The sequence below is a fragment of the Phyllobates terribilis genome, unplaced genomic scaffold (assembly GCF_046119375.1).
Source record: "Phyllobates terribilis strain yellow unplaced genomic scaffold, ASM4611937v1 Scaffold_4__5_contigs__length_816908805, whole genome shotgun sequence".
In the NCBI taxonomy this organism is placed as follows: domain Eukaryota; kingdom Metazoa; phylum Chordata; class Amphibia; order Anura; family Dendrobatidae; genus Phyllobates; species Phyllobates terribilis.
The window spans coordinates 64,716,826-64,742,515 of NW_027362764.1; the positions used below are offsets into that span (position 1 = coordinate 64,716,826).

Below are 25,690 nucleotides of genomic sequence, written 5' to 3' on the forward strand. Positions count from 1 at the left end.
CATTCACACACTGCATTTTTTCCTGCTTTTTTTTTACAGAGGTGCAGTGTGAAGTGTGAGGATGGACACCTGTATGTAATATAATGTATGTGTCTGTGTATCCTGTGTGTCCTGTCTGTGTGTGAGTGTCCCCCTAGCAGTGTATGTACAGACAGCTTCTGGCTGCAGTACATACACTGCTTTAAAAGAAAAAAGCTATGGATACTCACCTATCCGATGGATGGGAGAGGCGACCGGTCCCACCGCTGCCAGCATCTTCAGTGAAGCGATGAGAAGCCGGCGTTCGCACCGGTCCCTCCGCTTGCAGCTTCCTGCTGTAAAGACCGGTTTGTGATCGCTTTATGGCAGGAAGCTGCAAGCGGCGGGACCGGAGCCGACGCCGGCTTCTCATCGCTTCACTGAAGATGCTGGCAGCGGTGGGACCGGACGCCTCTCCCATCCATCGGATAGGTGACTATCCATAGTTTCTCCTGCGCCTCCATCAAAAAGCTATGGAATTACGCAGTGTGTGAACACCGCTGCGTAATTCCATTGCTTATAATGGGCACAATAGGAGAATGCGCAGGCCGCAACTGCGCAAAGAATTGACATGTCAATTCTTTACGCAGCTGCGCTTTCCCGCTGCGTAAAATCACGCAGTGTCTGAACGGCAAAGTGAATTTCCCATTCACTTTGCTGGCAGACACAAAGCACATTGCGTATTTTGAAAAAGCGCGCGCGAAAATACGCAATGTGTGAACGCAGCCTAACACACAAATATCCAACCTAAAGGACACAAAAAGCCATATCTGGTCACTCAATTCTTATGCATGCTTATATAGTGAGATCAGAACTCATGGAACAAATGCTGTGTCCAATCAATACAGATAACAATGCCACTACTGGCAATAATGGACGTTGAGTGTCCTCAGAACAAAGTGATATAGTGCAAAAACACATACTCAAAATATGTGCCATCTGATCTTTGATTTGCTTAACAAAGTCCCTCCACAGTATAAGCCTGCAGTTGCTGTATACTCCAACCAAAAAGCGTTCGTAGTTGGCTATGAAAATAGGATTAAGTCAGATTTATGATTTTGTTTTACTCCAAAAAAATAGAACATACTCGCTCAACACTAATCGTTAACACTTCAGTCTCTACCTGATTTTTCACTTTTTCTCCTCTCCCTACTAGAGCGAGTTTGTGACTTTTCACAATTAATCTGGCTAAAAACTTATTTGCACTTTTTAAAACTGTTTAAAAACAGCACAAAATATCATAAAGTTACAAACTATTGTGCCACAAAATTTTTTGCCTGGATCATTTTTATGTTTGGACTCAAGGATTTTTTTTGTTCTTAAAATAGTATTCCTATTCCACAGGTCTGAATTTCTGCACTAGGTGTTGCACATGTGATTGAAATTATGAAACCGTGCGACTTTTGGCATTCTCAAGACATTTTCGCCCAGCTCCGACAAAGTGGGCAGGATGGGGACATGGCGACCGCCGTTCATCAAATTCATGACAAGCTGCAGTGTTTGCTATACCACACGTCTTACTCCAGAAGGGAATGGAGTAGTATTTGTGGCGAAGTGTATTCCTGTACATGAATCGGCACGCGTGATCAAGACTGGCATGAACAAAGCTGGTCTTGATGAATCAGGCTCATTGTGTGCAAATACCCCTAGGCTATGATCAGAAGGATATTTCTGTATCAAGTCTTCTCAAAAATCTTGGGAAAACTCCTATCGATTCTTTTGTATTGTAACTTACCTCTGCTCGTTCCCCTCGCAACATCTTCGTCCCCGGTAACTTTCTCCCTGACACAGGCGCGTGGTGTGCTGACGTCCTCAAGCGGCGCATGCCCGGGTCCCCCCTGGAGCCTCGGGCTCTGAGAAGCAGGCCAGCTTGCCCTCAGTATTAGCCGCCCGCCAAGGGCCCCTACAGTGTGCACTGAGCCGCCGCGGAGCACGCGGTCAATATTTAGTGATGATCTGCGGCGGCACGGATTGGCAAGAAACCCCCAACGTCCTGGTCCGCGGACTGGTGGTTTGGAACCCCTGCTGTAGACAACAACTTTCCATACATGAGGTGTAACTGTAAAAAAAAAAGACCCTACATTTTTTTGTGCTTTGATTTCCAGCAGGAAATTATAACTTGCAAATGCTAGTGAAAAAAATAGTTGTAAAACAACGAGAAAAGATGTCCAACTAAATGAGGTGAAACCTTAAGAAGGAGAAGAAAATGCTGCCGGCTTCCTGCATATTCCAGCCCATTGATTAGATATAATGCAGCTCTGGATCAATGGCCGGGTAAGCTTAGCTGTGCACGTTTACCTCTGGACATCCTCTTACTCAGCAGCTCTCAGGTTATGTATTGGTTTCCGCATTTGTAAGTGGCCGCAGTCTGCGCTCAGCGCTCCCCCGAGGCCCGGTGCTAAAGGCATTGACTTCAAGGTCCCACCACGAGGCAGGAAATGTTTATGCAGATCCTATGTGATACATATTACAAGGCGCATACAAGCTAAACCTTTATTAATGCAAGCGTGCTGTCTAATCCCAGATTCAGGGTCACGCGGTCGCGTAGTGTCCGTCCACTAGAACGTGTGCTAGATTTATCAATCCCCTCCCACTACAGAATAAAAAGAAACGCTATTTTAGCGGTATCAAATCTTTGTCATTAAATACGTCGTTAACATCTTTTTTGACAGTGGTTGAACGGTTTTACATTTTAAGTGATTAATCAAAGTCTGAGCTTTCAGCAGTCTCATTATCATCAGAGGCAGGATTACAATGACAGGTAACACCTCTATACACAGCTGATAACAAAGGATCCAGCAATCACAATAGGTAAAGTTGAAGTTCACCTCCTCCCTTCACAATGACCTTTGCACACGCTCATTAGATGCCTCAGTACAAAAGAGAGGGTCAGAGTCTGTTCATTGCTGCTAATGTACATGTGGATTTCCTGAAACAGGAAGTTAGAGTCTAAAAAAGCCCCAGTGGCCGGTGTGTGAGTTGCATAATTTCTACTTTTTATTTTAAAAAAAATTGCCAAAATTGGAATAAATAAATTTAACACAAACACTTTATTTAATCATTGTAATTTTCTAATGACACATTTCCTTCAAGTCTCTGTTCACACTAGTGTCGATCCACAAAAAAAAAAAAAAAAAAAGTCAAAAGGGAAAAAAAAAATAGTATGGCTCTTGGAAAAAGAGGAAGAAAAATCAAACACGAATCGCCCGGGACGAGAATTTCTCAATAAGGGAATCAGTGAAAATTTATCTCATTTCCAATTTTTTTAATTACACCATTGGATTTGCTGCCTATTAGGACTCATTCAGACGTGCGATTTTTCAGTGCACGAGAAAAGCGGACCAATTATTGTGATCATACTTTGATCAGAGTGTGGTCCCGAGGGTCCTCCGGTTTTCTCATACGTGACAGTCCATGAAAATCGGACTGTGCTTGGATGTCATCTGAGTGCAGTCCGATGTTTTTCTCAGACCTATAGACTTGCATTGCCGATTTTGATCCGACACTCAGATCAAAGTACCACATGTCACTTATCTTTTCCGCAGACCACTCGGTCCAAGAGGTAACGGGCCAGGGTGGAACAGGGAATGTGAGACAAAGAGGGTGCTCTGAGCAGTAGTTCCAAGGTATCAGCAAGCAAAGAAGTTAAGTTGCTAGGGGCAGCATGGGCCGATCGTTCAAGGCAGTGGGAGGCCACATTGAGTTCCCTGATGGACACTCCTGTAACGGCTGAAGCCAAGTATCAAGCAGCGGGCCTGGTCTTCTGATATCTCAAGGTCGGTGGACGTGGAATTACGGGGGGGGCAGTTAGCCGATGCCAGGTGCACAGGAAATTCCTGACGCTGATGGAGTCAGGGGGCTTCAGGATGAATGAGTTGCAGGGCTGAAGAGGTACTGTACTAAGGAAGGAAGAGACATGAAGTGCTGTGCCCTATCCCACATGTCACCATCTGATGATCTTGAACTGACTAGTATACATTTGCCTGCTGTAAAGAACTTGGTGTCCCCTGAACTGTGTGCGGCGGCTCCTGAGGATGTAGGCGGCACCTGAGGATGTAGGCAGCAGCTCTCCGCGCTCTCCAGGTTTCCAAGTGAGTGTGATGCACCCTACGCCTGACAGCGCACTGGGACATGATTTGTTTGTGAAGTGCCAGGGCAAAACCAAACAGCAGTGTCACGCAAGGTGTGGGAAAGACTTAGTGCAACACAAAGGGAAGAGAGAAAGGGGGCAGTGGATACCTCCTGGCTGATAGAATATCACCCTGTCTCCCCTAACGTCCCTATATTGGCTCTTCGCCAATTGCCGCACGCGTTCCTCGCTGTGTCTTTCCCTGGCATATATGTATGGCTAAGGCTAGGGAAGGGAGGAGATGAGCACTAGTCGATCCCCACTGAACACTAAAGACAACAAGGTAGGACAAATGGGGAAATTGCTTAGCTTTAGATGACTCCTGACAAATGTGCACACATCCTCCTAGCACCAGAGAGGACGAAGTACTGCTCTTGCTAAAGCCATCACAGGTAGTGATGAATATCACCGTCACCTCCCTCTGGAACACAGCAGGTATTTATACACCCAGGCCAGCGTGTTAATTAGCCAGAGGAAGGTAGCTGCTGGGTCCTAGAGACAGCCTCTAAGAAGGTATCTGCAATACCAAACTTTGAGATCTCCTGCAACCCACTGCAGGGCGATTGTCTGTCACTTCTGACACACCCGTGACAGGCAGCTTGGTCATGACTACCCGCGCTGCAGCACTTTACATTGGGTTGTGGTGAAGGCAGAGGAACTTGGGGGTAATAACAAATAAGCTTGGAAGATGTAGAGAGACCGTGTGTGAAAATGCTCCATGTTGTAAAGGAAACATTTGTGAAGTTATGCACCCTCTCTCTATTGTACATAATCCTCACCAAGTTGATGTTCAGTAATAGACAGTTTGTTTGGTTGGTGGTCTCCCTCATTTAACTTTACACCATCTGGTCCTGGCCAGCCGAAGTCACAGGCATCATGCAGTCTGCAAGGGCGTAGCGCCACCGTAGACAAAGCCCACACACCCAGCCAGGACCCCCATCTTCATGTAGCATGCTGGGGCATGGAAAACGAGTACTTCGCCCACGGCTACCCCTGCGCCACGTTACCCTACCATGAGGGTTTCAGCAGGTGAACCGTGGTGACTGCATGATCATCCAAGGAGGGCTGCATTTGGAAATGGGGTCCTGCGGGAGCCTCCTGCAGAATACAGTTGGCACATCACAATGACAGAATACATGCTACCTTGAACAGCAGCTGTATTCTGCTGGGGAGCCTGGAATTTAGGTATAACATTAAAAGGGTTGTGCGGCCTTACCGTAAAGTGACTGTAGACTTGTAGCCTATGTGACTGCAGATTTGTGAATCCTCACATCATGCGCGCTGTGATGATTCGCCGGTGTTGGCACCAGGAGCAGCGGATACGTAACTGCAAGTATTTGATTTACATATATGCAGTCATATGCCGACTAGACGTGCATGACCTCGCTCATTGCAAGTGTACTGAGCGAGGCCGGACAAGGCTAGTCGGAATGTGGCCGGGACTATGCATATCACAGGCTCCCAGCATACAGTGCAATTGATGTTAGGATTCACAAATCTGCAGTCACATAGACTGACTGCAGACTTGTAGCCTAAGACCGGATAACTCCTTTAAGCTTCTGGGTTCCAATGCAGGTTTATTACTGATGTCTCTTTAGGTAGCAACACAGCCTTTGGGCTCCCTCAGGCATTAGGTCCCAGATGTGACCTCTACCTCTGCACCCGCTATAGCTAAGTTCCCAGCATGTTGGGCAATGATGATAAAATTTAATTTCCTATCATCCTTACACGCACTGACCCTCTACAGCAGGGGTGGGGAACCTCAGGCCCGCTGGCCATTTACAGTCCTCGATAACCTTTTATCCTGCCCAGGGGCAGATTCCCAGGGACGGCAGTGCTTGGGCCGGCAGCTGTATTTTGCCGGCCGCCGGCCCATTGCCAAAAACGGCCAATTGCCATTTTATGCCTTTCCTACCTCGCCATCTCTTTAAGCTATTCTTGCAGTCCTAGGGTCACCTTTCCCTCTTATGGCTCCTCTGGCCGAACACCCCCCACCTCCCCCACTAATTATCAGATTTCTTCCACTATACTCTTTCAGGATTATATTACAGTTAGATAATAACCAATACGTCATGAGTTCTAGTCTTACAAGAATCCTAAATCCTTGTCTTACAGCCATATGTATCTAGTCATAAATGCAAAGTCAATATTTTGTAAGTTTTCTTTTTGCATAAAAATTCTGCGGCTGAACAATCAATAGGGAAATATTAAATGCTCCGCATACACTGCAATTTGTTCACTGGCTGTTTCTTTGTTTGTTTTTACCTTGCTTCCTTTTTTGTGCTTGTACTTCTTTTCCAAAATGCAGATTTCATTACAAAGTTTTTTTTCTTTATAAGTCGCATACGTATGGTGTCGTTTTTTTTTTTTCAGACTTTTTGTGGCTATTTATTCTCACGGACTTCTTTAACTACTTGTGTTAATGTGTGTATTGTTGGGGCTGGAAGGGGGGTGTTTCGGTCTGTTTTATGTTGCGATTTTGACATTACAAATCATGTGATTCCAAGAGAATCGTGATGAAAACTAACCGATTATTTTGATCAGAGTGTGTGCCGAGTGGCATAAGTTTTTTTCTTGGACGTGGAGAAGAAAAAAGTTTCTCTGCCTTCTTTGTGACAGTCCGTGAAAATCAAACTGCACTCGGATGTCAATCGAGTGCAGTCCGATTTATTTTTTTTTTTTTTTCACTGACACTTAGACTTGCTCACATGAAAATTGGACATATCGTGGACCACTTGGCCAAAGGAAAAAACTGGACATGTCCACAGCCCCATAGAATATCACAGGTAGGAGTGCTATCCGTGCAAACCACAGAGAACACTCGCACAAGAAAATTGGACGTGTGAACGAGCCCTTAGTCCACCTTCTACTACCCTTCCCCTACTGGAGTCATTTCTCCACCTTTCGGCTGTGTGCCCACTATGCGTTTTTCAAGCATTTTTACAGCGGAATTTCCACAGCGACAACGCTTAAAAAACCCCTTGGTAATACGTGCCCCATGGGCCCCAATGATAATCCGCATGTGCTGTGCACATGCTGCGGAAATTTCCGCTGCGGATTATCTTTGCGGAAAAATCCACAGCATGTCCATTAATTTTGCGGACATGCAGCGTAATTGCCGCCATTGACTTGCATTGAATCGCATAATATCTGCATCACTACATCTGTACATGCGGACATTAAGCGATTCAATGTGTGGATGGTACCCGGGTGTAGAGAAGAGGAGACTCTCATCCAGACCCAGGTACCATAGTACCTGTAAAAAAAAAAAAAGAATTAAAATAAAAAATATACATCATACTCCCCTTCTGATTTAGTCATGTGACAGGTCACGCCACCGCTGACGTCGGCGGTCACCTGACCTGTCACATGACTAAATGACGTCATGGAAGGTCCTTTTACACCATTGCGAGCCGTACGAGAGACCGGACGCACTGGAGAGAAGACCGCGGGCCATCAGAAGGTGAGTATAATGTGTTTTGTTTTTTTTTACCACTTTTATTCTTTTTTTAACTATTAACTTGGTCACACTATATAAATCCATGCCAGTTGCATGGATTTATATAGTGTGACCAAGTTGTCAAGCACTTTCCAAGTGATGCTAAAATCGCTTGGAAAAGCGCTTGTCAACCCGCATGCGGAAATGCTGCAAAAACGCTTCTACCTGGCAGGAAAAACGCATGTAAAATCCGCATGCGTATTTCCTGCCAGGGAAATGCAGAAAAAATATACAGCATTTCTGCATCATGGGCACTTGGCCTAAGGCGGTGTGCCCACAATGCGTTTTTTAAGCGTTTCCGCAGCGGCAAAAACGCTGCAGAAACGCTTAAAAAGCGCATGGTAGAAGGCCTGCCATGTTCCCCAATGATAATCCGCATGTGCTGTGCACATGCTGCGGAAATTTCCGCTGCGGATTATCATTGCGGAAAAAAACGCAGCACTACCAATTATTTTACGGAAATGCTGCCTTTTCACCGCCATTGACTTGCATTAGAACGCATGGAATCCGCTTCACTAGATAAGGACATGCGGATAACATGCGTTTCAATGTGCGGATGGTACCCGAGTGTAGAGGACAGGAGACTCTCCTCCGGACCCGGGTACCATAGAAACTGTAAAAAAAAGAATAAAATAAAAAATAAAGATTATATTTACCTTCTGACGGCCCCCGCTCTCCTTGTCTTTGCTTGCCGGCAGCTAGCGATGGACTGAAGGACCTGCGCTGACGTCATAGCCATGTGACGGGTCACGCGACCGCTGACGTCTGCAGGTCCTTCAGTGTACCGCTGCCAGCAGCCTGAACGCAGGGAAGCAAGACACGGCGGGCCATCAGAAGGTAAGTATATATTTATTTTTTATTTTTTACCATTCTTTTACGGTCACACTATATAAATCCATGCCGGTTGCATGGATTTATATATTGTGACCAAGTTGTCAAGCACTTTCCAAGTGATGCTAAAATCGCTTGGAAAGCGCTTTGACAACCCGCATGTGGAAATGCATGTGAAGAACGCTTCACATCCGCATGTCCCTGGCAGGAAAAACAAATGTACAATCTGCATGTACAATCTGCATGTACAATCTGCATGTACAATCCGCATGCGTTTTTTTTCTGCCAGGAAGATGCAGAAACGCTCAGGAAAAAATCCTGAGCATTTCTGCATCGTGGGCACATAGCCTTATAGTGACTTTTTAAAAAGTAGCAATTGATAACTCTGTCTAAAAACATCTGGAAAGCTAAAACACACCCATGTTGTAATTGGAGTAAAATCCATAAGGACTGAACCCTTTTTTGTGTGATTTTGATATGTTTTAGCTTTTTGCGATCTTTTTATCAAAACACAGGTGCTCTCATTATAATATTTAGGTTTTTTTTCAGGCGTATTTCTATAGATTTCTCTATAGATGAAATACATGTCAAAAGTGTGTGATCAATTGCAGATAGATAGGTATGAGGTGATCCGATAGATAATAGATCATAGGCATACATAGGTGGGGCAGCTGGGGAGCAGTTGTGCTGCCTAATGCGGCGGTCTAAGGTTTCTCCCCCGGCGGCAGCATTCTGCCGCCCCCCGGACTGGGATTCAGCTATTCTCTGAGCTGGCTGTCAAGCTGACAGCCAGCTAAGAGAAGCTGCAGCGCACCGGCTCCCAGTGATCAATTGTACTCGCGTCTTTCAGCGTGATCAGGTCATGTGATCACGCTGCTGATGTCACTTGTCGGCGACCAGAAGCGCAAGCGGTTGTAAGTACTCTGCGCTCCAGAGCTGAAGACACCGAAGATATATTGTAATGGAGGCGAGATTTAGTGGAGGGGGATTTAATGTATGGCTGGGGGGAGATTTATTGTATGCGTGGGGGTGATTTATTATATAGCTAGGGGAATATTTAGTGTGAAGGGAGATTTATTTTGTTTGGGGGGAGATTTAGTGTTGGGATTTATTGTATGGCTGGGGAACATTTAGTGTGGGGCAGATATATTGTATGTGTGGTGGGAGATGTATTGTATGGCTGAGGGGAGATTTTGTTTTGGGGGAATGAGGGCGGATACAGCACGGTGAGTGGGGCACATGCACCGGACACAGTATGGGGAGGATGGATGCGTACGCAATATGGGAAGTGATGGAGGGGAATGTATGCAGACACAGTATGGTGAGTAGGGGAATGTGTGCAGACACAGTATGGGGAGCGAGTGTGATGTGTGCATACATACAAAGTACAGGGAATTGTGGGGGATGTGTGAGGGGGTAAATATATTAGGAGACAATCTGGTTAGCAGGGGAGATGTGAGAGAAGACGGTATGAGGAAGGAGTGAGAAATATGTGAGAACTATTGAGGGAAGTAGTGTGAGGAGACAGTATAGGTGAGAAAAGTGTTCATAGAGTGACTGCAGATTTTAATCTCAAACCTGGACATTAATTGGATGTGATATGCTAATGACACTCGGCTCCTGCTCTACTGCAAGCGGGAGCAGAGTGTCAGTGCTCTGTGCTCCGATCCTCTCGCATGAGAGGATCACAGCACAGCTGCGGAGGAAATGGAGAAATTAATTTCTCCATCTCCTCTGTTGCTGGCGTCTGCGGGAATCGCACTGCACTCGGGTGATATCCAAGTGCGGTGCGATGTTTCACACACCCATAGACTTATGGGTGCGTGCAGTCCGAATTCAGCATACAATGGCAGCATGCTGTGATTTTTTTTTTCAGTCCGATTGGAGCTGAAAAACATGCCATTGAGAACACACTCAGATTAACACTGGATTTTTTTATCGGATTGCATTTGTTCAATTTAATCGCGAGAGAGCGAGCACTTACGGTCACGTGACAACGAGCTTCTCTTCCTGCTTATCTCTGTTTTTCACTGAACATTGAGAGAATTAGGGAGAGCAGCTCGTCGGCACGTGACTAAGTGCACAAATTGCATATGTGCTGGAGGGTAGGGGGCGACGCCAAACTTAATACTTGCCCCAAGTGCCAGAAAATACTTAGATACACCTCTGAGATAGATCAATAGATAGATAGATAATTGAAAAACTGGTGCAGCACTAGGAACAGCAGACAGCAGCAGGGGCAAAGCCACCCAGCATCTCAATTGGATTAAGGTCAGGACTTTGACTAGGCCACTCCAAAGTCTTAATTTTGTTTTTCTTAAGCCATTCAGAGGTGGACTTACTGGCGTGTTTTGGATCATTCTCCTGCTGCATAACCCAAGTGCGCTTCAGCTTGATGTCACAAACAGATGGCCGGACATTCTCCTTCAGGAATTTTGGTAGACAGCAGAATTCATGGTTCCATTTACCACAGCAAGTATTCCAGGTCCTGAAGCAGTAAAGCAGCCCCAGACCATCACAATACCACCACCATATTTTACTGTTGGTATGATGTTCCTTTTCTGTAATGCTGTGTTACTTCTACGCCAGATGTAATGGCACATAAACCTTCCAAAAAGTTAAACTTTTGTCTCGGCAGTCCACATAGTATTCTCCCAAAAGTCTTGGCGATCATCAAGATGTTTTCGGGCAAAACTGAGACCATCATTTGTAATTTTTGCTCAGCAGTGGTTTTCGTCTTGGAACTGCCATGCATGCCATTTTTTACCCAGTCTCTTCCTTATGGTGGAGTCATGAACACTGACCTTAACTAAGGCAAGTGAGGCCTGCAGTTGTTTGGACGTTGTTGTGGGGTCTTTTGTGCCCTCTTGAATGAATCGTTGCTGCGCTCTTGGGGTAATTTTGGTCGGCCGGCCACTCCGGGGAAGGTTCACCACTGTTCCATGTTTTTGCCATTTGTGGATAATGGCTCTCAGTGTGATTTGCTGGAGTCCCCCAAAGCTTTAGAAATGGCTTTATAACCTTCTCCAGACTGATAGATCTCAATTACTTTGTTTCTCATTTCTTCCTGAATTTCTTTGGATTGCATGATGATATCTAGCTTTTGAGGATCTTTTGGTCTACTTCATTTTGCTAGGCAGGTCCTATTTCAGTGATTTATTGATTGAGAACAGGTGTGGCAGTAATCAGACCTGTATGTGGCTAGGGAAATTGAACTCAGCTTCCCAAAGATGTAATAAATCACAGGTAATGTATGTTTTAGGGGGGGGGGGGGGGCAATCACTTTTTCACACAGGGCCCTGTAGGTTTGGATTTCTTTTTCCCTTAATATTAAAGACCTTCATTTAAAAACTGCATTTTGTGGTTACTTGTGTTATCTTTGTCTAATATTTAAATTTGTTTTGTGATCCTGAAACATTTAAGTGTGACAAACATAAAAAGAATAAGAAATCAGGAAGGGGGCAAACACTTTTTCACACCACTGTAGATAGATACAATACAGGTGCATCTCACTAAATTGAAATATCATCAAAAAGTAAATTTATTTCAGTTCTTCAATACAAAAAGTGAAACTTATATATTATTTAGAGTCATTACAAACAGTGATCTATTTCAAGTGTATATTTCTGTTAATGTTGATGATTATGGCTTACAGCCAATGAAAACACAAAAGTCATTATCTCAGTAAATTAGAATACTTTATAACAAAAGCTTGAAAAATTATTTTAAAATCCGCAATGTTGACCTCATTGTTTTATGTTTTTGATAAGTTTGAGCTTTTTGCCATTTTTTTTTTTTATCAGTACACAGGCGACTCTCATTATAATATTTTGGGGGTTTTCTGAAGCGTATTTATATCGATTTCTCTATAGAAGAAATACATGTCAAAAGTGTGTGAGTAATTGCAGTTCAATAGGTATGAGACAATCAGACAGATAGAGGGATAGATATGGGATAGATAGCTAGATAGATGTAATAGAGGATAGCTAGATAGATGTAATAGAGGAGAGATAGATGGATAGATAGATGTAATAGAGGATAGCTAGATAGATGTAATGAACGATAGATAGATGGATAGATAGATATCCACACAGCCTGTTTTTCTTTTTCTTCGTGTAGAAATCTGAGTGAGATCTAGGGATAGTCAATACTTTGAATAGATTGTACTGATGATTTTCTTATACTTCTTGGAGCTTACAATATTCCCTCTAATGGATAATGAGCAGGTTTATGAGCCTAAACCTACAGGTGTAATGGTCCCTTTAAACTATACTGGTCTATGCAGGTGCAGCAGGATCATGTGTGACATTTCAGCTGCAATAACCAAGACTACATTTCCCAGTGTGCAGTGAGGTCCTTGGAAGGAGGCAGGCTCTGGCATTGATGAGTCTAAGGATGTGGCTGTGCATGTGGATGAGGAGACCTGGGAGGTGCTTGAGTCCTCTCATCCACATCTAACCACCCAATGCAGTAAAAGCACAAGAACACTAATGGAAACCAGGAGGACACAATGCAGCAGCAGCATCATCATCATCATCAGCAGCAGCAGTGGAGAGTGTGAGAGGCAGGGAGACCCCAGGAGCACAAGCCCCTCACAATGAGGACATCTCTCTGATCGTGGTGACCCTCACATGCTTCTTGGATTGTGCCAGCCATGCAGAGCTTAGAGTGCTGGCTATGCTGCCTGATTGGAGCCCTGTATCTGGTCCATGCCAGCTCCCAGGCAGGTAAGTCCAGGACGGAGGGGGCACAGGCGCCCAGGGCTTGATACAATGTAACACGCGTCTGTCTGTTTATTTATTTATTATTGGAACCTTCCTGTTATTGCTTCATTCATCTCCTGACCAGCATCACATCAGCGACCTACAAAGAGGGGGCACTAAGACTGCTACCCCCATGCATAGGTGCCCATGACTGGACATAGTGGTGGTCCAGGACCCCCTCGTTCCCTTTTCTTTTACTATGCCGCTAATTAAAACCTACTCTCCAGGGATGAGCCTGCCTAGTGTCTCCTCTGATCACCAGGCCTGACACCAGTGTTGGCATCTGGGCACATGAGGAGCCTTCACAAGGAGCCTATTTACTAGGTGCATTAACCTCTTTGATGCTGGGGAGGAAGCAAAAAAAAAACAACACAGCAATAGCTCCACATAGTATTATCAGTGCAGTCACCAGAGGCCATGTCAGTAGTGAGGCTGCATTGTGTATGTGAGTAGTGGGAGGTGGATCAGTCCATTTGCAGGTGCAGTATGTTATCATGAACCCATCCTTAGTGGTGCATTGGCCTAAATTTGACTCTGGCTGTGTATATTGGGGTCCAGCTCCCTGGAGGGATTCTTTTTGCATTCACAGTGTATCATTTTTGGTAAATTACATTTTTGCATTGAGATTGTTACCCAGAGATCGGCCCAAACTCGAATTTCTTTTATTTGGATTTACAAAAGTGACTTATCATTTTGAGATAGAAATCAATACCCACGTGTCTCTTAAAGGGGTATTTCGGTTTCAAAAAAAGAAAAAAGTTGTATAATGAAAAGTTTTGCAATTTTACTGTATACTTTCAGTGTGAATTTTTCATCGTTTTCAAGATCCCTGCTCGCTGTCTTTCTGTAGGAACTTGCATTGTTTACTCCCAGGGTATTGCAATCTGTAGACACAGATTCACGTTTCTTTCGACTGGTCTTTTTGAGGCTGGAGAGAAAACGGTTGTGTAAAACCGTAACGGTCTGAGAAAAACAATCAGATTATGGAAATCAGAGTGGGATCTGATTTTCTCGGAGGAGGAGAGAAAAATAAAAAGTTTCTCCATTGTAAAGGTTGAACTTGACGGACCTAGGTATTTTTTTTCAACCTATGTAACTATGTAATATGTCAGTCCATGAAAATTGGAGCGCACTTTGATATCATCCTATTGCCATCTGATTTTTATTCACAGACCCATAGACCTGAATGGGCGAGTGTGATCCGAATATCGTAAGCAAATCAGGCAAGCTGTGATTTTTTTTTTTTTCCCTTGGATCACTCTGAAGAAAGAAATCAGACTTGCGCACAGCCCCATAGAATAACATGCGTGCGAGTGCTATCGGTGAAAACCACAGATAGCACTCGTGCGACTTAAATGGCTGTGTGCACGAGCCCTAACTAATGGGCTGCAGAATTGCTGGGAATTACACTGAAAAAAACGGAAGCGATTTACAGTAGGTGTATGTGAATGGGGTGGAAAAAATTGCACAAAATTAAGGCTATGCTGTGAATTTTTTACTTTTGTTGTTGATTTCGCACTTATTTGCAATGCATTGGGTGAAATCAGCACCAAAATTAGCTTCAAAATCAGTATGTGCTACTTGGCTTTCACTGCAGATTTGTTTCAACTTGTAATGAAATTTGCAGCGCAAAAGTCCACGATGTGTGGACTCGGCCTCAGGGCTGTTTCAGATGACCACAATGTGGCTGCATTTTAGCGTCTGTATTATAGCGGCAATCCCCGGACTTCACAGCGATATACAGTGTATTTTCCCTTTGAGGCTGTAAAATCTGTCATTGGGTCATTTTATCATCGGACTGGGAATTGCGGCTGTGATACGAAGGCTAAAATACTGCTATATTACAATAGTTTCAGTCAGTCCTGTGAATTTCCAAACATCTGTGTGTCCATTACATGATCAGGACAGATTTATATCTCCTGGGCGTAAACAATGGTGGTTCCTATGAAACGTCATCAAGAGGAGTTCTTGAAAAACTACCGTATATTGGAAAATTGTATAACTTTTAGTTATACAAAGAATAACATTTATTCTCTAAAACTGGAAAACACCTTCAACATCGTCCTGATTGTAAGACACTATAGCATATGTTGGAGCTAAAATATACATACATTTATCTATATATTTTTTAAAACTAGTAGTGGATTGCAAAACTTTTTGTCCTCAGCCTGATATAAAATGATCCTCTAAGAAATAAGCAAATCTCAGGGTGTCATTCTATTGGGAACCTGTAGGTGAACTGGGCAATAAGTGTTCACTTTCCCACCCGTGCCCCTAAGAATATAGAGCATTACACAGTGTATTAATGGCTGTCTACAAACGCACGGAAGTGTCATGTCCAAAAGAAAAGAGACTCAGTATCGTCTTTCTGTTCTGACTTAGTCTCTGTGTACTTGTCTGTTTTTCTGTTCCGTTGCATGCAGTGATCCTTTGCATTAGTTATGCAAATGGCAGCATTGATTATAATGGAGTCCGTCTGAATTCCATATTCTTTTTAGAATGGAATGAAATTGTCTGTATTCAGGACTTTTTATCTGTTCTAACAAACAGACACCAAACAGACCCCATAATTATCAAAGAATCAATGCACCCCTCTGCTTCTGTTTGCATAATTAATGCAACGGATCACTTATCCCTTTTGATCCTTAAACGGAACAGACAAAAGGAATGTTCGTACGGACATGTGAACAGAGCCTAAAAGATCAGGGGACCCCAGTATTGGCTCAGAGTTATATAATAGGGTGGTCTATTAAAATAGTCACCAAGAGACCCAAAGTAAAAATTAATATAAATCCAATATAAATATTAATATAAATCCAAAATGCTTTAATACTGTACCCAATCATTATTTCCCACGACTCCGTGTCTGAAAGCATGCTGAAAACTACAGGAACCAGCATGCCCTACTCTCTACTATTCTCAACTATCCCCACCCACCCCAGTTCTGAAAATGCTTCTTTCTAGAGAGTGCCTGGGGAGGCCGTCCTCCATCACATGCTGTTGTGTAATCAACCAAAAGGTGCAGAAACTACATAGGGTCTTACCATTTTCTATAGCGGCAAATTAAGGCAGTTTTGAAAGAAGGCGTTCTTCAATGTTAGTCTAGTGTTAGGCCCCTGAACTGCACTGAACTCAGTGAGTGACAGGACACCACTCAGTGAGTGACAGGACACCACTCAGTGAGATCAGCACAGTTCAGAGGCCTTCTCGCTGCAGCGAGTCATTCTTCTCTGCTCCTCAGCATGTGCGGTTGCCTCAAGCCACCGCACACGCTGATGACAAAATGTCGGTCAGATGGATTACGGCATGGGACACTGGATTATTTGATCTTCGGACAGGTGAAGGATACTGTTCTTTTTTATTTTTGGTTTGTTTACAGGGGACATGGGCTTTGGGGAGTTAGGTGTAAAGGTGAGTATAATGAGTTTTTTATTTTATTCTTATTTTCACAATAGTTGAAGACAGCGGGGGCAGAATATACTTTCATCATTGTCCCCTGCTCATGCTGATCTCAGCCCCAGCAGGGGACAATGTTGAGAGATTCCTACAGCCTCCGGCACTTGGGAACAGCGCAAACTGTATCGCTGATTCCCAGGCGCCCGTGCGTGTGATTCTGATACGACAAACAGTGGCCACAGGTATGCCACACAGGTACACATGGACACGGATATCTCCGGTATTGGTTTTTGCAGTACCGGAAATATCAGGAAGTGTGAAAGAGACCTAAAACATGGCACAGTTTCTTGATAAAGAAGCATATGTTTGGTCATTTTTTTTAATAATTTGGTGATGAAAATAGTGGCTTTATTGACCAGAGCCGTACAGTCATTATCTGGAAAACAGCATAACGTTGCCTGTAAAAATCTTAGGCCACGTTCAGTATTTGGTCAGTATTTGTAAGCCGAAACCAGGAGTGGGTGATAAATACAGAAGTGGTGACGTGTTTCTATTATGCTTTTCCTCTGATTGTTCCACTCCTGGTTTTGGCTTATAAATACTGATGTGAAATACTGACCGAATACTGAACGTGTGAACGTGGCCTTACCCATATTGTCCTCTAGTGGAGACAAAAAATGATTATGAGGAGGGAGGTTGCCACTAGTGTGTGAGAAGACCTCGCTTGCAACTGGCAGAGAGCTATTGAGTCCATGAAGTATGAGAACAAAAAATTTGAGGCCTTTGTAAAAGAAGCAAGTAGTCAAATCGGGGGGATGTCCCACTTTGCCCACCCAGAAAGAGCCTTGAAGTGGGGCTGCCTTCTTTTGGAATAAATATAGGCAGTGTTAGAAGTGGGCAAAAAGTCTGGTGGAGGAGGGCTGTGATGGCATGAATGAGTGACCCTTGGTGGGATGTGATGTGTGGGTGTCATGGACGCAGACACACCCTGAGGAGAGTTGATGCTAATTTTGACTGCAACATTGAAGATAAAAGCCCCGATTCATCATCTGCGATTTATTGAAGTCACTGTATTTTTTGTCTTGCGGTATTCACCCTACACTTTTTTGCACCAAATTCATCAAAATGGTGAACGCCGTTCATAAATTACCAATTATTATTTCCCTTTAATCGAGAAAGAACTTAAAAAATGGTGCAAATCTAATAGAGAATTAGGTGCATATACTAAAGCCACTAAAGAGGTGCAAATTACTCCAGAACACCGGAGAAACAGCAATGATGAATCCTGTTTGACTTGTACACCTCTCTGTGACTTTAAGGTGGAAAGGTGCAGGCTGGGGTCCACCCAGGGGGAGCTGACGCTTTGCTGAATTCCAGGGCAGCAATGTGCAAGCCAGCGAAGAGACTGTTCAGCTGGGAGAAGGGGTCCTGTGCTGCCAAAAGTTCATCTGCAGCCAAGGAAAGCAGCATCAGCTGCATTTCTGTCTTTTGATTCACTAGCACAGTCGCAGCCCGGCATGGGCGTCCAGATCGCAGCGCTGGACATGCCAGCAAAGGGTTTACCAACTATTTTTTTTTATAACTGGAATTAGGGACATTAATTTATTTAGTCCTTTCTGGTTAATTCATAGGTTCAGTTATAAATCAGTGTGATACATGTCGCAGCCGCAGGGCATTTTTTTGTTCTATTTTGGAAAATTGTGGCTCAAAAGGTAGCGCAGCCCCATGGTGGTGTGGACATGGACCTATGTCTGCATTAAGCTGCATTCACATGTTGTGGCCAATAGCAATTGTGGCACAAACTGCTCAGTTTTACCATCATCACAGCAAAAAAAATGAAGCCTTACAGCAGTCAGATAAGAGGCTGCACTGGTGTAACATGGAGCAGGGTGGTAGCTGTGTGCGAAGGTATTCATTTCTTACACCCCAGCACGTAACATGAAGGAACACAGCCATGTCGCAGTTGTTTTTCGGGGTGAATATGATTAAGACAATGCCAAATTTTCACTTTTTGTTTTTTGTATTACTACTTTTTCACAAGGGATTAAAGGGGTAATTTTTCTCCTTGCGGCGAGTGACATGCCAAGCTTTGCATGCCAATGTGAAGAAGCTTTCAAGCCTTTCAATGCTCCCCTGTGGAATTAGAAATGCAAATTGCCTCTTCAGAGAGGAAGAGGACTAGAACTTTAGTGCTGCCTACTGCCTACTGGAGCTCTAGTCCTCTTCCTCTTTGAAGAAGCAATTTGTATATTTTTGCTCAACAAATGCACTTTTTGTTTTATTTTTTTATCAACATAGCGGCTTGTTTTTTTTGTTGTTGTTCGATAAGGTGTAATTTTCATTAGTATCACTTTGGGGTACCTATGAAATTTTGGTCTCCTTTTTAAATTACATTTTTTGGCAGGTGAGATTAACAAAAACAGCAATTCTGGCAATTCATTGCCAGAATTTTTTTTTGCAGCGTTACCATGTGTTATACCTGTAAATTACATGTCAAATTTATTCTGTCGGTCAGTACAACTACAGCAATGCAAAATTTCTCTAGTTTTTTTCAGATGTACTATGCAATAAATAATGTGATAACTTGATCGTTCAGGTTGTTATAGATGCATCTATACAAGTGATGTAACCTTTTTTGTTTTTCAAAAACTTTTTACATTACACAGGAGTTTATTTTTTTTAAACATTTGATTACATTTACTAAAAATCGCTTGGAGGTACAGTACACTTTATTGCAGTCTACTATGCCTGTTAGTTTATACTGACAGGCATCCTATTATGCCCTGCCAATAAGTACACTAAAATAGTGGACCTGGCCATGGTTAGCGGTTGCATCAGCAGCGCAGCTTACCGCAGTGGCAACTTTTTTGATAAGGGATTATCCAATTTATATAACCTTTTTAATACTCGTCTCCACAATATATGTAGGATGGATATGCCATGAATGAGTGGTGGGGTGGTGACCACTGGCACCTTGTGACTGCCGAAATAAAATTGCCTATGGTCGACCTATACACTGTATATACTATATACACATACTGGGCAAACGAAATGTTTATGAAAACTCTAATGTGACTGACGAGCCAAGGGGATAGTGATATGACATAAATACTGTATACATGGCGGTAAAGTTCTTCTCATAAATGCTAGCACCATCTTTTTGATTGCTAATTCAGACCAAACACTTCCAATAACTTAAAAGTATTAGGATTAAAAAAAAACATTCCTGCTTTCTGTTTAAAGCCAGGAGCTTTATGACCGAGCAGCTGCATGCAGCCGTACATCACCAAGCACAATGCCGAGCGCCGGATGGAGTGGTGTAAAGCCGCCACCACTGGTCTCTGGAGAAAACGTGTTCTGTGCAGTGACGGATCACACTTCTCTATCTGGCATCTGATGGACGAGTCTGGTATTGGTGATTCCAGGAGACCGTTACCCCCTGACTGCATTGTGCTCTCTGTACGGTTTGGTGGAGGAGGGATAAGGCTATGGGGATGTTTTTCAGGGATCGGCCTCTTTGCTCCAGTGAAGGGAAATCTTAATGCTTCAGCAAAAGACATTTTCGACAATTGTAGCTTCTAGCTTTGTGGGGACATTTTGGAGAAGGCCTTTTTTCTGTTCCCCATGCCTATGCCCAGTGCACAACGTCCATACTGACAAGGTTCGGGGAGTTCGGTTGGGAAGAACATGAGCGGCCGCACAGAGCCCAGACCTCAACCCCATCCAACACCTTCCAAATGGATTAGATCGGAAATTGTGATCCCGGCCTCTCCTCCAACATCAGGGTCTGACCTCACAAATGCTCTTCTGTATGAATAGGGACCTATTCCCACAGACACCACCAAATTCTTGAATGAGAGGTCACTCAAGCTTCTGTAGGTGTAATGTGGAGGGGGCACGGTATTTTTGTCCATATAGTGCCTATACCCACACACAGATTTGCGTCAAGTTCTGAAGTGTTCACACATCAGCTACATTTGACCTCCGCCTGATCACGGTAAATCTGTGCTGTAGGGAAGCTTGGAGGTGATCGTATACTAATGTGTTTTAGATTTGATGGGAAGGCTTTTTTCTGTTGTGTTCAAGCACTGTTCTTTTAAATTGCGTAACCTCTAGAGCTCACAGCCTTAACCTTGAATGCCTCTCCTATCTAGATGAGCAACGGTACCGACGTGGATTAAGTCCTATAGCCCGAGTACATGCATGTCCCACATTCAGTCATTTTGGTCTAATGGAATTTCATGCAGGCATTTAGATAATCGGTCCCAACATATAAACCCAAATGCTGTGATGTGATTTCCACTATGGCTCGGATTAGATATCTTGAGCTGTGCAGTCAGTGTCGGTTTTCTTTTACTTATTATAAAAGGTGCATAAATGGCTAATAACGGCAAGTTTTGGAGGGTGAAACTTTGCAAACATGTTCAGTACCATTTACAATGTACAACGCTCTGCCACCTCTGGTGCACTGTGGCACCCTCAGTTAGCTGATACCCCCCAAAAACACAGATCTAATATTGATGATCTGTTTTCTGGATAGGTGTCATGCCGGGTATGGGGAGAACCCAGCATATAATGACAGGAAAAGGGAAGGGTGCCCTACAAGTGGGGAAAGATGGAGTGGAGACCTCTAAACAGCTCAAACGACAAACCCTGACTCCCTTATGGACCCTATCTAGGTTCTGTGCCTATCGCCGAGCAGGAAACCTGGCCCTGGCTTACCCAAAACTATGCCCTAGGTAGAGAGGAGAAGAGGTGAGCACTAGTCAGCCCCACTGCAAACTAAAGTACACACAAGGGAAACAAAGAAGGGAATACACTTAGCTTTAAGATGACACCGGATAGAAAACGGCAACAATCCACAAAGGAACTCCAAGGAAATTCTAGCCGACTACTAGAACTCTAGGCCTGAATAGAAGAAGAACACTCTATCACCAGCAACTCACTGGAGAAACTGAGTGTATTTAAGGATATAGCATGGGTGTGGTAATTAGCAGCAGAAGGTGAAGATCACCGCTGGGTCCTAAAGGTATAATCCCCAAGCAAGGTGAGGATCACCACTGGGTCCTAGAGAGAAAGGGATCATGAAAGGATCAGAAAGATGTTTGCAAGGCCAAACGTAGCGACCTTCTACAGATGGATCCCGTATGACTGTCTGTCAAACCTGACACACCGGTGACAATACTGAAATACTGAAATCCCCTTTAAAGGCTATGGACACCTCTGACATTGAAAGAATAGTTAAACAATTGTTACCTTTAGTTAAATAAGATTGCACTAAGCTTCAGTCTGACATACCCATTCCTTTATTCGTTTTCTCACCCCCTGCTATGCAGTTTGCCACCTGATTTAAGTTTTTTTTCTCTCTTGTGAGAGTGTCTCCCACATTAATATAAGTTGTCTGTTTGTATCCAGGATCCTGCTCTCTTCTTCAGCTCAGAAATCGGCACAGCTTCTATCCTGCACTTATTTCCTGTTCATCTGCTCTCCTGCTTCTCTGTGGTGTGTAGCTGGACACCAGTACAATTTCTATATACTGTTGTACTCCAGTATATAAAACAAGTGATCAAACAATCAAAATATCTTTAAAAAAAATATAAATAACAAAATATATACATTCTTAAATTACCCCTCTCTTCATAGATGAAAAAAATAATATATAAATAATATATATTTTGCCTAGGAAGGGTTTCTCTATAGGGAGAAAAAGGAGACCAGCGGCGCCGATCTAACAGTAGCTGTTAAAGATAACAGAATCAATTCACCAAGTGTTTTGCTCACCTGGTATCCAATATATTGAGGCTTCAATTGAAATCTTATGTCATAGGAAAATTTGGGGGATCCAGTAATACATTTTTATATTTCACGGGTATTCAGCACACGGTGGATAATTAGGAGAGATATGGACGGCTCTCCTAAGGCAACATGAAGGATCACAGGTATCCAACTGAAAAATCAATGTGGCGCTTCCTAAAAAAATCTTTCAGATGTTTTCATCAAATATATGAAAATAATTTTTTATTATTCTAGGCAATCAATAAAGCACAACGCGTTTCGGCTAATTTTTCACAAGAGCCTTCTTCAGGTGATTAAAAAATAAAAGCAAGAGCACAAAAAAACAACACACAACAACAGTTCTTCCATTATAAAGGCAATCAAGTTTAGTGGGAGTGGTTGTTCACAGAAATAGAATTGCTACAACCACACCCATCCAAAAATTTTTCTTTTATTTATTTATTTTTCTTTATTTTATTTTATTTATTTTTTTAGTTTATTTAAAAACTAGCATATAAATAAGATTAAAATATCTAAAATTCACTGCGTTGTTTCACTATATTAATATCAGATAAAATCATAAGTACTAAAAACGTATATTTTCTCCACCACATCATTCAACCCATCTGGGTAAAGGCATTGCAGGCGGTAAATCCAATAGGATTCTTTTCTGTTTAATAGTGCATTGCGATTATTGCATTTTCAGGAATCTGCTCTATAGGGGTCACTTTCACATCAAAGCATTTTTTATGTTTTAGCATCAAATGTCTTGATAGGCTATGTTTCACACACCCATTTTTAGCATTATGCCTGTGGCCATTCATGCGGACCGCACAGTGTGAACAGTGCGGCCCACATATTGAAGACCACAGGTACAGCTGATAACGTATATAACATAATTGCTGTTGCATGACATTCTTTGTTTAATTTGGAATGTTTTACCGGTAGCATTGGATCTGATACTTTTTGCTCCATGATCAATTAATTATATTGCAACTGCAACATTTTTTCGAATTGCATTTATATACGCCTGCATCTGAAAAAGGTCAGGTTTCGAAAAAATACTTGGTATATTCTTATAAAAGATCCAGTACTAAATAAATTCCTCCCGACTGAACCAGGAATAACTTTCAAAAGGGGAAAAACAATAAAGAATTTACGAGCACCAAGCAGGATTAAAGCGATTAAAAATAAAGAAAAAAAATCACTACCTTTAAAACAATAGATGCAGGTGTATATAAATGCAATTCTATACTCCTGTGATCCTTGATATATTTTGCCTACATAGTATTGACTCACGGGGGCTGAATACAAATGCACGTTATAATTTTCAGATTTATATTTTTAAAATATTTAGAAAACCATGTATTATTTCCTTTACACTTCGCAAATATTTGCTACTTAGTTTTGGTATATCACATAAAATCGTGGTGAACACTGCACTGAGCTGCACTGTGCGGCTTCATTTACTGAGTAGCAGGTGCTGCAGGATACAGGAGAATCGCTCCTATTCAATAAAACAGAAGCTGTTCTGCTGTACTCAGTAATGGCTGTTTCAGAAATTTTCCATAGCAAGTCCAATATGTGTGGCCATGTATTGGACAATCCGATGAAAAGCTGATTAGGTAGAACCTGTTCAATTCTCCTGTAGCGTAACCGCAGGAGAAGTAAAGCTTTACATAGTGGCCATCGTAGTTGATAATCCATCCTTGTTATGCATGGATATACCGTGGGTACAGAAAGTATTCAGACCCCTTTAAATTTTTCACTCTTTGTTTCATTGCAGCCATTTGGTAAATTCTAAAAAGTTCATTTTTTTCTCATTAAAGTACACTCTGCGCCCCAACTTGACTGAGAAAAACAGAAATGTAGAATTTTTTGCAAATTTATTAAAAAAGAAAAACTGAAATATCACATGGTCATAAGTATTCAGACCCTTTGCTCAGACACTAATATTTAAGTCACATGCTGTCCATTTCCTTGTGATCCTCCTTGAGATTGTTCTACTCCTTCATTGGAGTCCAGCTGTGTTTAAACTGATAGGACTTGATTTGGAAAGGCACACACCTGTCTATATAAGACCTCACAGCTCACAGTGCATGTCAGACCAAATGAGAAGCATGAGCTCAAAGGAACTGCTCAAGGAGCTCAGAGACAGAATTGTGGCAAGGCACAGATCTGGCCAAGGTTACAAAAGAATTTCGGCATTACTCAAGGTTCCTAAGAGCACAGTGGCCTCCATAATCTTTAAATGGAAGAAGTTTGGGACCACCAGAAGTCTTCCATACCTGGCTGTCCAGCCAAACTGAGCTATCGTGAGAGAAGAGCCTTAGTGAGAGAGGTAAAGAAGAACCCCAAGATCACTGTGGCTGAGCTCCAGAGATGCAGTAGGGAGATGGGAGAAAGTTCCACAAAGTCAAGTATCACTGCAGCCCTCCACCAGTCGTCCCTTTATGGCAGAGTGGCCCGATGGAAGCCTCTCCTCAGTGCAAGACATATGAAAACCTGCATAGAATTTGCTCAAAAACACATGAAGGACTCCCAGACTATGAGAAATAAGATTCTCTGGTCTGATGAGAAAAAGATAGAAATTTTTGATGATAATTCTAAGCAGTATGTGTGGAGAAAACCAGGGACTGCTCATCACCTGCCCAATACAATCCCAACAGTGAAACATGGTGGTGGCAGCATCATGCTTTGGTGCTGTTTTTCAGCTGCAGGGACAGGACGACTGGTTGCAATTGAAGGAAACATGAATGCGGCCAAGTATAGAGATATCCTGGATGAAAGCCTCTTCCAGAATTCTCTGGACTTCAGACTTAGCCGAAGGTTCACCTTCCAACAAGACAATGACCCAAAGCACACAGCTAAAATAACAAAGGAGTGGCTTCAGAACAACTCTGTGATCATTCTTGACTGGCCCAGCCAGAGCCCTGACCTAAACCCAATTGAGCATATCTGAAAATGGCTGTCCACCAACGTTCACCATCCAATCTGACGGAACTAGAGAGGATCTGCAAGGAAGAATGGCAGAAGATCCCCAAATCCTGGTGTGAAAAACTTGTTGCATCATTCCCAAGAAGACTCATGGCTGTACTAGCTGAAAAGTGTGCTTCTACTCAGTACTGAGCAAAGGGTCTGAATACTTATGACCATGTGATATTTCAGTTTTACTTTTTAGAATTTACCAAATGGCTGCAATGAAACAAAGAGTGAAAAATGTAAAGGGGTCTGAATACTTTCTGTACCCACTGTATAAAGTCCAGGGACATGTTGAGT

At 42.9% G+C, this 25,690-nt stretch overlaps 1 protein-coding gene across 4 annotated transcripts in view; it reads left to right on the forward strand.

The window, feature by feature from the left end:
- Positions 1-12,829: 12,829 nt before the first annotated feature.
- Positions 12,830-25,690, forward strand: part of ADAM22 (ADAM metallopeptidase domain 22) — a 312,368-nt gene continuing 299,507 nt past the window's right edge. For 2 of the 4 annotated variants that reach the window (XM_073677444.1, XM_073677445.1), the window contains exon 1: positions 12,833-13,204. In XM_073677444.1, coding sequence (XP_073533545.1) covers positions 13,132-13,204 — 73 coding nt within the window. In that variant the 5' untranslated portion in view covers positions 12,833-13,131. Of the gene's footprint in view, positions 13,205-25,690 lie in introns of all 4 variants that reach the window. The other 2 variants (XM_073677446.1, XM_073677443.1) reach the window with 2 other exon arrangements.